Below are 12,365 nucleotides of genomic sequence, written 5' to 3'. Positions count from 1 at the left end.
TTTTTCAGCCATATTGAAAAGGATTTCTTTTTGCAATAAAAATGTCGTGAAACGTCATTAAACATTGTGTATTTTCACTTGAGCTTAAAATTGAAAGCAAATTGAAGATAAAATTCCCCCATCTCAAAATTATTTGAACGATATATGATCTGAATCATTTTATCTCCTTATTCGCATCAGATGAGATATATCTTAATTTTCTGAAATTAAATTAAATCGAGTACAGAGGAGCTTTATATTTCAACTGTCAATCGCAGTCGATCGATTTAAGATATAAATCTCAGGAAAAGAAGTTGAAAATCGATTTCTTGCTTCTTTTCACTGGCGAGGAATTCTCACAAGTCGACAGATGCAGATTTGATTTTCGAGAAACTAAGATATGTAGAACGAACATGACAACGATATTTTTCGTTTTTTGTAATTATATATACATATATATGGTATATATATTCAAAAGTTTCTAATTCTATTACAAATCTAATCATATTTTTCACAATATGTACACACTTATCACGGATGATCTTTCAAAATAGATCAACACGTCAACTGAATAAAAAACATAATCTTTTTTTCATAAATTTAAAATGTATTGTATATCTAGAAAAATGTAATTGTCAGAAACAAAAAAAAAAAAAAAATTTTTTTTTAATAAAATTTTGTCCAATTTATTTTATAAGATTATTGATTATTTATTTTTGTAGGAATTGCGAGTAGTAAATTTATCGATTCCTTCGGCGATGTATTAATACGAATTCGAGACACTTGGTTTTGCATAATTTTCGTTTAAATGTCAAATGAGAAGAGGCAAGGTAGCCTTCAATCTGAAGCGATGAATAAAAATCAGCTGGTATCCAACCGACAACGATAAGAAACAGGTCACGCGGAAAATCTAAGATCGCGTGAACGGGGGATATATTCGAGATAGAATCATCGAATTCCCAGGCGCAAAATGCGCGCAAATGGAAAACGGATTTTGATACTCCGAAGATTGTAAACCTTCGGGCGATGATACAGATTTTCATCGGGATGTAGAGTCATTGCACTTTATGCTGAATGGGCAGCGAGTCAACAACCCGTTCTCTCTCTCTCTCTCTCGCGCGCGCGTGCGCGCGTTATCTGTCAGGATACGTGTTCACACAGAGACACACGCGCGCATCGTTACCGTCTCCTTTTCTGTCTCTCTCGCTCCCGCGAGAGGGGAAAAGCGAAGAGACGGAAAAGGGAGAAGAAAAGAACAGAATGAGGGTAGAGAAGGGAGTCGGAGAGAGGGTGAGAGGTCTGGGAATCGCTTCATGCATCGAGGGGCACAAGCCGCTCGCGTAATAACACGATCGGAAGGCGAGCGAGCGAGCACCGTCTCACGCGTGCACGCACTTTTTCGTGCACGGATACGCGTGCTCTCCCCCCGCGGGGGAGATATACGGCGGTAGCACGGCGAAAGCGCGCGCGCGCGCGCGCCGAGTCTCCTCGTCAAAACGCGCGTGCACGCGCTCATAATGTGCCCGTACGGAATGAGCGCGTACCTGCGTCCTATTTTTATATATACGACGCACACAGGGCGCCCGACGAGCGTTACGAAAATCTTTACGCGACTGTGAAGGGAGGAGAGACTCGAAGGTCGACTTTTTTTTTTTTTTTTTTTTCCACCGAGTGAGGTGAACCCGAGGTAACAGAGGTAGATATACACGGTTTAACAATTAAATCTGTGGACATATTTCATTATCTCGTCGAATAGTAATAGAGTTGTAATTCTTTTGAAAATATGTAATTGCGAAAAAGAAACTTAGAAAAGAATGTAAATTTATTTTAAAGTTACTTTTTTTTTCTCTCCAATTTTTTACGTGTAAAAAAAAAAAATACGTTTGTGTATATAATTTATTCATCTCTAATCTAACAGGTGTTACGTAATTTTATATAAAAACACGCGTATTAAAACTATCTTATCTACCCTTTCGCGTTAAAATAATATTTGTCAGCGACTGAAAAGTGGAAGCTAGAAAAATACTCGCTCTCTAAACACTGCATATATTCGCGGAAGTAGAACCTGCTTGTCAGGTAAAATTAATACGTCGCGTCTATCTCTTTCCAGACATCTAGTCTTGTTCACGGTCGCTGACGACTTTGCGCAGCATTTTGCGTTTTCATCGAGGCGTGAGACGCGCCTCGAGTAAAGGGAGAAGCGAGAAAATACGAGAAGACTGGATGGCCACGATATTCTCTGTTATCGCGTTAGCAACCATCTGTCGGTATCTTAAAATGCTTATTTAAATATCATTTACGATAATTAAAAGAGCAAATTGTATGTTATGGAAATTTTAATAATTAAATTAAATATTCAATTGCTTGGAAATATAATATTTATATAATGCAATTTTAATTAATCAATAATTGTATTATATTTAATCTCTCATTTAATATCCGAAATCTCTATACACATTGTATATAATTTTTATAATTCGCTATTGTGTATTTGTTATTATACAGGGTGTCCTGTCAAAACGCTTAAAGATAAATTCGAAATTATTTTAAGATGAAAGCAATAAAAAATAAAAAAATAAAAAAAAAGCTTTTTACAAATTAAACTTTATAAAGAGTTAAAATTACATTCTTTAGTTAATTTCAGATAGAGTTTACTTTAATAGAGAGAGAGAGAGAGTATTTTAATTTAAGGCTTAATTGCAAAGATATCTGATGGAAAAAATTGGAAACTTATAGAAAATTATGACCCCTGATGATATCATTTCCCGTAGACAAGAAAGTGCGTTACGATTGTCCCTTCTTTTTCTTTATTCGCAGTTGTCTTAATCAATCTCAATCAAGACGGATCTATTCAACTTCTCTTTATGTCCGAGAAAGAATTTTCTATCTTGTTTCAGATATCGAATATCAAAAGCTGATAAAATTGTGTAAAATTTTCCCACGTTTGCAAAGATTCAAGTATTAATGTTGATATAAACACTTTGACGAGATGCAAGAACGCTTAGTGGTACCGATATAACGCTGTTCTATTTCCCGAATACACGCCTCAAAGCAGACACGTCAAGAAGCTGTCACTCAATGATTTATACGATCATCGCTGCCGGTCTCCCTCTTTTAAACCCGTGCAAATCGTCAGCTATTATCGACACGAGGGTCGCTTTTATGAGGTTGAATAGAAAAAAGTATGCTCTCGAGAATATTATACGATCAAGGTCGTGCGATTAGTATCATTGTATTCGTTGGACGAAAAGACGAGAAACGAAGCGTTTAAGCGAGATAAAGACCTCCCTTGAGATAAAATCTTGACATTGAGAAAAAAAAATTGTTAATTTGACTAAAACTTAATTTCTTTGTATTTCTTTAATTGAAATATTTAAATCAAATACGACATATTAGATCTAACATTAAATATATTTGATTTAAATACTTGAATATTTCGATTAAAGAGAGACAAAGAAATCGTAATACACGATCTATTTCACATCACGTTAGGCTACACACAAACAAGGACATACATTGCAAAATGTAAAAAAAAAAAAAGGAAGATAAAATAATTTTTTTCTTATTTTAAAATATTCGTTTTTGACAAAGTAAAAAAAGAAAAAAAAATTATATTATCTCCCTCTTTCATATAATTTGTTGCATAAATTTTTCTGTTGTTCAAGTTGTTATCATCTCTCATTTTTTGGCGCGTATATAGTTTTGCATTTTATCTACAAAAAACAGTTTTTACGCGAAAAGGTTTTCTCGATTTAATGAGAGAATACACTTAAAGATAGCCCGCCCCCCCCCCAAAAAAAAAAAAAAAAATCAAGATAGTAAATGTACTCGATAGTTGTGTCAAAGTTAAACAAATCGGTCCTGTCATCGAAAACGAGCGGATAGTGCGTCATATGACACACGTACGCAAAACGATATGTGCGTGTGTGTGTGTGTACATAGCTATTTTCTCCGACTTGGCTATTTCCGAAAATAGTAATGCTTTAATCACATGTCATGCGACTACGACTAAAGGCTAGAAAACGATTTGGAAATTGAATCCTATTTTGCGCTACATCATAAACAATACTTACAATAACACTTCATCGACATTTATCATATTACATGAAAGAACACAGATGGATATCATCAGAATGAATAAACAAGTTTTTTAGCTGAGAGCAATAAAACAACTAAAGTGATCAAATATTTTGAGAGATTTGAGTAGCGTAATATTTAAAAAATTGTTAATAAAAAGATTTTATATATACAAAAATAATAAAGATTCTCTCTCTCTCTTTTTTTTTTTTGCTTACTCGGAAACTTTCATTAATATATAAACATTTGCAAATAAAATATTAAATATATATAAACACTAAATATTAAATATATTATATATATCAAATATTAAATATAAACGTTAAATATTAAATATAATAAATATTAATATACAAACATTGCAAATAAAAAATTCTTTTCTACATAAAAAAATATTAATTTTATTAGTAGCAAGATTAATTTTTTTTAGGTACAAATTACTCTTTTCTTTTCGAGAAATAAAAAGAGTTAATAAAAGCAAAAGCTACTTTTTATGGAAAATTTCGCAATGTAACCTAGATAATTATATCTAACATTTCCGATAATTTCTGAGAATTGTGGAGCACTAAGAAAATTTTCTCGGAAAAAATCCGTATGAGAAAGAGGCTACAAAGTTAGCCGATACAAACCGAGGATGCACTTCTCAAGAATGAGCATTTACTACGTAATCGAGATTCTCATTGCGATAACTGCATTACAACAATGAAACATGGCATTATAATTGTTTTATAAGTCTAAGATAAACAAATTTTTTTTTAAGCATATATTATTTATGTTTAGGGAAAAGTCTTAATGTTATATACATATTTAGGTTTTTATATTCATAATAATTGCGAAAAGTACCCTACCCTCCCTTGTATTCTGAATTTTTCTTCGATATTGAATTAAAGGCGCAATCTCTTCTTAAAAAAAAGAGAGAGAGAGAGATTTTAGTGCCTTCTCTTTGTTTAATAATGCCTAAGAAAGAAGAACAAAACGTGACTTACCTGAACGTCGAAATGCGTAGTAGTGTCTTGCGGCTGTGGTGGCCCCTGCTGCTGTTGCTGTTGCTGCGAGGGTGGTGGACCTTGCGGTGGCGGAGCTTGCGCTCCAAAAAGTTGTGCTGCCGCGTGCGAGTGTGGATGTTGCAGATGATGAGTTGGCGGGGCCTGGTGATGCTGCAGATGATGCGGCGGTGCAAACGCTGCCATGAAATGTTCTTCGCTGCCGACAACGTCAACCCCGGGTTTCAGCAGCACGACGCCACCACCGCCGGCGCTTACGGCCAGAGTGGCGGCAGCGTTCTTCTGAAATTCCTCTTCGCCCGGTGACGGTTGACGGCTTCCAGGTGTGCGACTGCAATAACGATGTATAAAAATCAGTTAGATTAAATATGAGAAATGCAATATGTAGGTAATTATAAGTTAAATTAAATAGTTTAATAAATAAATAATTAAGTTCTTATCCACTCTTTCTCTTATCGATTTTAATAATCGATTTTATTAAAAGTAGTATATAATAATTATAATGATATAGTTATAAAAAGTAGTTATAAAAATAAAAAAGCTAATGCGTAAGTGCAAAAGCATAAGAAAAAATCGTAATTTTATTTTCTATATAAAGAAACTGATATAATTTTTCTAAGCGGCTACAAATGTTAAAAACCTCATCGTAAATAAGAAACATGTGCAGAATGTTTAATGAATAAGATATAAGTTAAAAAATTCCGATTTGTAGTAGCATTTTCTATACATAATATACATACTTTTTATATTTTAAAATTATCATTACAAATATCTCTTGTGTATCATCTCTAGTTTTGCTTTAGCACAAAAATTTTCTATTTAAACAAATTTAATAAACTCCTGATTTTGCTACAAACAACATTTAATTCTATTAAGATTCTCTGGTTAGTAGAATCATTATTTTCTTATTATAGGCAAAAAGCAGTTAAAGAAAGAGTTAAAAGTTGAAAATCTTGATGTGGCCAATCTCATAAATAATTTCGCATAAAGAAACCGCACAAGATTCTATATATCTACGCAATTGACTGCATGTCGTGTAACGGTGCACTTTGCATAATAGTAACGCATATAACAGGACGCAATCCGTAAGTCAGACAATCCGCGTTACTGATCTCGTGAGAAAAGAAAGCATGTAATGCTCATGCACGTCAATGACGGCTATCAACGGTGACCTAATGTCATTATTATAATGACGCAAAAAACTGCAATAGCACTGCATTCCTGTGATTGCACCACTTCCATCTTCAATCAATACATTGGGCAAAAGGTATGAAAACTACAATATGACAAAACGATAAATTTTAATCTAAGATAAAAATTATTGTAAAAGAAAGGCATTATGTGTATATATGTTATCAGATATATCTCGCATAATTTCTTTTTTATTAATTATAATTTGCGAATAAAATTTCACAAGTAAAATTAAAACTCAAAATTTAAAACATTTCAGAAACGTAATTGATATGATTTAAACTGATTAAAGTAATTTAACCAAAAAGATTTTAATATGAAAATAGCAAGTAGAAAACATAAACGCAACCTAAAGTGATGTCGGTAATATCATTGTGGATTGTGCTTTCTCTTGAGTGCTACTGATGGCGCAACATTGCTGGAAATCGGACGACGAGTTATCGCGAAAGGAAATAGTGGAGAATGTGATGTCATCGGCCGCGCGTAGAACCTGCCCTTGACAGTTATCGTTATTACGCTATTTCGTCCTGTTACTTGCGCGATGCATGCGACATATAAAATGTTAAGATAGAATATAATAAACAAGCAAGAAATTACATTCTTTTATAGACGGCACACACATTGCTTATACCTAGTATTATTATAACTTTCTACGATTCCTGCTATAATTTCTTGAATAATTTCAATACTTATATATAGATTCGATAACTCAATGATTATATTATACAGCTGGCTATATAAGTGTTGCGTATTTTAATTACAGATTCAACCTAGAGTAGTTATTTTTGAACAGATTATTTCTAAAGTAATTATTTCTAACAATATTATATTTATTTTGTATTTACTCAGTATATTTATTATATTGATATTTAATAAATATATCGCACACGCGAAAAAGAGATCCCGTATATCTCTCGATATGCTATAAGCTAGGCCTAATAAAAGGAACTTTGTAAAAAACCTTGAAAAAGAAAAATAGAAATAAACATTCAGTTTACTCCATCCCGAAATTAATTTCAAGATTAATTGTACAAATAGTTGTACAATAAATTCAAAGTTTTAATTTTACATATTAAAATATATATATTGTAAAAAAACAAATTAATTAAAAATTCTCTTAAAAAATAATCAAGCTCACATTAAATATCAATTTATATTTCAAGAGAAAAGTATACTTGAAATATTTTGTATATAACGCATTTAAAATATCAAATAGTTTTAGCGGTAAAATAAGTTATGGAACTTACTTAAATCCTTTATCTTCATCCAGACCATTTTGTGACACTAATCCGTTACCCTGAGGGCCAGTGTCATCCTTTGTACTATCAAAGGGACTTGCCGAACCTTTCTCTTTTTCTTTCTTGTCTGCATCGGTATTCTGTGATAAAGAAATAAAAATAAAATAATAAAGCGATATATGTATATATATTTAAAGTATATATATAAATTAATAATTGTTTTCTATACGGCATTGCGTACAATACTTACCAATCTCAGAGAAACCATTCGAGGTTCCAAATCTTTTGGTGTAGTGGGACTCGATCCAAGAACATATTCAACCATTTTAACTCCCAAACCACCTGTTTCACTGCAAAAGAAAAAATTAATTGCTATTAGAACAAAATTCTGATATGTATTTAACGAAAATAAATTATAGAAATTACTTTAAGCATTTTTCCTTTCAAACACCAGTTCTTTTTATCGAATTCGTAATCAATTATTTTCTAACATCAATTTTACGAGCACTTTTTTAAATAAATTTCCATAATTTTCATATCTTGGTTATCTTGGTCATTGATTATATACTAATTAAAATTACATTTCAATAATTAAAGCCAACTCAAAATCAAAAGATACAAAAAATTGATCAAATTTTTTTTTCATCTATTTATCTCATTTGGAATAAATGCTGCTTGTTTTATTTTAGAATTTCGATTCGATAGGCAAAAATGCATAATATTTGAGAAATTGTGGATACAAAACAAAATAATATAAAACATGCTAACCTGCTTCTGGGACTGAGCACTGTTCCGACTTCTGATGCTTGATGATGATATCCCGTCCCAACTCCCACACGTCTACCCGTACCCATTGAGATTGGCTGCGACACTGCATGATCTGTAAAGGACAAACAACATTCATATCAATGTTTACAAAGATTATTTGTGCGATCAGAGCCATCTTACTCCCGAAAAATGTACAGACTTGTACAATTCAGATTCGAATGTTGACAGTAGCAAATATTTTCGATTGATCAAATGTATTGATCAAGTTAAAATAAAAAAATTGCGTACACAAATGATTGTAAGAAATAGTATTTTCTATACATAGAGATCCGAGATTCTTGACAGCTACGAGTCAATACAAAGAAGAATCAATAGACACAAATATATATATATATATATATATAACACCTCTCGCTAAAGGAATTCGTGTTATGGAGAGAGTATCCTTAAAAGTCTATAATTTGTACACGCGGTTTCGCAGGACTTTTGTTCTATATTTATTTCTGCTTTTTTAACGTAACTTATTTATTGTATACTCATTAATATATTCATAAAAAGGTGAGAGATTATGCGGATTGTTTTCCTTGTACTATAATTCCGATATGCAATGAGAGAAAAAGCTTTAAGATGCTTCAGAAATAAGCTCTTCAATTATTTCTTGAAATTCGTCGATCTGATCGATTCGCACTAATGGATATCCATTAGAATCTAATTATAGATCTCCATGCGAGAGGATTTTATCGATACAGAAAGAGACAGAAAGAAATAGAAACGATAGATGAAATTTATCCGAATAGCAATTTGCTGCCATCGGACGGCAGCTGCGGCGCCGAGCATTATCGTACGAGATTCCGTTAGGCTCCCGTATAGATAGAGAAGTTTTTTCCGCCCTTTCACGCAGCTCCATATGACGCCAATAGAACGCGGCCCAGGTGGACGAGGGGATGGTTGGTCGGTCGGGGTGCTCGCTAACAGGGTGGATCGGTAGGTACGATCCTGGGCGTTGGGACGTTGCCCCCACCGCCGTCGCTGATGTCGGGCGTCTGTCGCCATGGCAACAGCCGCGTTGCACCCATCGTGGGTATGACGCACACACGGCGGCCGTCGTCGTCGTCGCCGTCGCCGCCGCCGCCGCCGAAGCTGGTACACATACTTCTTACGAGAAATCAGGTGTTTCGTGCACACCCTGTATATACACCCAGCGTTATATGTATCCAAACATTTATTAGATGCACATTTATTAGGCCCTTTCTAATCGGAGCAAAACTCACTACACAATTCAGAACTGCGTCTAACAGATATCTGTAATTGATACGGTTAAAAGCAAGATTAAAAAATAACAGATTGTATTATATTAAATTAACCAATAAAAATATTTACAATATTTAAACATAATATGTCCGATCTGAAAGTATTTATAAATTATGAATGTAATAATAAGTGTTAAAGCATTTATGTGACGGTTGATATACGCTACGCGTCATAAAATGACTTGACATTCCCTAAGTCGTTTTCTGGTCATTTTTCGAAAGCGCGCGTTTATATTTATATATCGTTCTCTCGACATCCCGCTACTTTAAAACTTAAATAATTCATTAGTATATCAATAAATCTCTATCACTAATATTTTATATCTCTCATGGGGTTCTGAAGAATTTCAAAACAATAATAGTAACAAAAATAATATGTAAAATTAAATATTTATTGGTTCTTTCTCAGCCAAATAAATGAATCAATTATCACATCATGTGAAAAATTCAATTAGTGAATATCAAATTATTAAATATTAGAAACAAATATTAGAAATAATTAGAGACGATTATCACTTTTAAAGTGACAAATGTTCAAATTTATTGAGAATTTGTAAAAGAAAAAAAAAATCTCATCCAATATTCAAACTAAATATAAATATATTTTCAAGATAAAATATATAAGTTATCCCCGAATTTTTCTACTCTTTTAAATTGTATGCGTATAGTAAAGTTTTTTTAAAGTTTCATAAAATTATATAAAATAATTAAAGAAAAATTTGCCGCGAAAAGACAAGATAAATCCTACCTCGACAGAGTTAAAGTAACATTGAAGGAGTTCTTTTTCAATATTATATATACAATATTTACAATATTAGTCAATGTTGCCATTCAATCGGTCGTTTATACTGCGAAAAAGCTTGGCGCTGCCCCCCTGGACCAGCAGAAGGTGGCAGCGGCGAGCGAACTACGTATATGTGTATCTACATGCTGTTCTTTTAGTCCTGTATCAATCAATAAGCGTAACATACGACGTAAAATACGCGGCATCGCGCTTCGTACCTCGCTATTTCCTACACGGATATATCGCCTTTCGCCGAAAACAGAGACATTATCGTCCATAATCAAACAGTGCACATTTAATTTTTTTGTACAATCCTTCCCCATCTTATTCGACGATCTTTTTAAAATAACATTAAATTAATTATTAACAAATATTTAACAATTTGTTATACATATATATATATATATATATAAATTTCTTACTGACGTAACAATCGTTCATCTTTTTTCGATGAATTTTTTAGATAAATAAAAAAAGATAATTTTACACAAAGATACTACTGTCAAGAATCGTCAAAAAATTAGATATACTTAAAATTATCATTACTAATGATTTAATAATGTCCTGCTATGCGTAATTAGGGATTATGTGGAAACGTTACGAGGGAATTAGCCTGTTTTGTGATCGTTTACGAGACGTTTAATCCAAACGGTTCTCGATTACTCCGCTCTGCTTCCGTCAACAATATACAATAAATGATAATCGCGCGTATCGTACCTGACGTGCTCCAGGTGGAATCCCGCCACATGGTCTGGTGGTCGCCCAGGTGAAGCAGGGTCCCACCGCCTTTTACACCCCCTTCGTCCTTGGAGCCTCCTTCGTCCACGCCCCAGAGCTTTTTTGCCGAGGGAGCGATCTGAAAACAAGAGAATAGGTCGTAAAGCACCGACGAGGTCAGTGAACATTCTTTTCAAACGCGCGTGTTGACATGAAATTCCCAGGAGCTCCTTCCCTCCTCCCTTCCTTTCCCCTCCCCACCCACCCCCCTTTCGCGCGCACACATCGGAGTAATAGGAGGAAATGACCGTTGGCCACTTGCATTAAGAAAATTAAAAGATTACGACGACAAGATTAACGCTTTTTGTGATACGTCACATTGTTGCCTCGAATAACGCATCAACGAAGTTTTGTTTCTTTCGACGAATGCGCTGGTATAATTTAATATCGAGTCTCACTGACCCATTGCATAAGATTTATTCTTTATTATCACAATTGCAGCGACGTCTTTTATTCACGAATAGTAACTAGTTAAATAGTTAAAAGTTAAGTTGAAAAGTTAATAATAACTCTTAATTTAACTTGGTTTTTTTTTTTTAAACACGTTAACTCTTTTAATTTAAACTAATTATTTTTAAATGCAATTATCCTTAATTTATTAACTTCTTTTATACCAGTTAAAATAATTCATCAATATTAAAGTCATGCGAAAATGATTGATCTTAATGCAAATATTGTATTTCATTTGTCAGATGTGTCGATTCACTGTTGGATAGAGAACTCTTGTAACTTTAATAAATTAATATGATTTTAATTTAATTTTAACTGAATTTTTCCTTAATAACTTTTAACTTTATTTTGTTTACAAAAAATTATCTTACCCAATCCTGCTTTTATTTCAGATCACTGAGAGATCTGAGATATTAATCTTATAATATATATATATATATATATATATATACACATATACACATACATCTAATGTGAATTCATAATATACAAAGAAACACGCGTCCATAATAAATTGGTAATTTTTTTTTACAAATTGTTAATTATGATGAAAATACTAATTAATTTATTTAATAAAAAAAATTGTTTACTTTAGAGCGATAAATTGATTGGCGTATTGAGGGAACAAAGCTCATTTCAGTATATATATATATATATATATATATATATATATATATATATAAAACCCCACTAAATTTTTTTTCCCCTATAGTAATATAATAATAAAAAATTATTTAAATCTAATAAAATAAAAATTTCTATCATATGTATTTAATACATACTAGAT

The 12,365-nt window shown here is 32.7% G+C and overlaps 1 protein-coding gene across 4 annotated transcripts in view; it reads right to left on the bottom strand.

The window, feature by feature from the left end:
* The window catches only part of Pum (pumilio), an 85,521-nt gene that overhangs the window by 56,345 nt on the left and 16,811 nt on the right, over window positions 1–12,365 (bottom strand). For all 4 annotated transcript variants that reach the window (XM_070295807.1, XM_070295808.1, XM_070295810.1 and 1 more), the window contains 5 exons: window positions 11,069–11,207; window positions 8,258–8,369; window positions 7,740–7,839; window positions 7,499–7,629; window positions 5,043–5,391 (listed from right to left, as the gene is read on the bottom strand). In XM_070295807.1, the coding sequence (XP_070151908.1) occupies window positions 5,043–5,391; window positions 7,499–7,629; window positions 7,740–7,839; window positions 8,258–8,369; window positions 11,069–11,207 (831 nt within the window). The remainder of the gene's footprint in view (window positions 1–5,042; window positions 5,392–7,498; window positions 7,630–7,739; window positions 7,840–8,257; window positions 8,370–11,068; window positions 11,208–12,365) is intronic.

The sequence above is a fragment of the Polyergus mexicanus genome, unplaced genomic scaffold (assembly GCF_030449975.1).
Source record: "Polyergus mexicanus isolate NDT 795.1 unplaced genomic scaffold, iyPolMexi1.0 SCAF_5, whole genome shotgun sequence".
NCBI lineage: Eukaryota > Metazoa > Arthropoda > Insecta > Hymenoptera > Formicidae > Polyergus > Polyergus mexicanus.
Note: the sequence above shows the minus strand (reverse complement) of the source record. Positions and strands in the feature narration are given on the sequence as shown.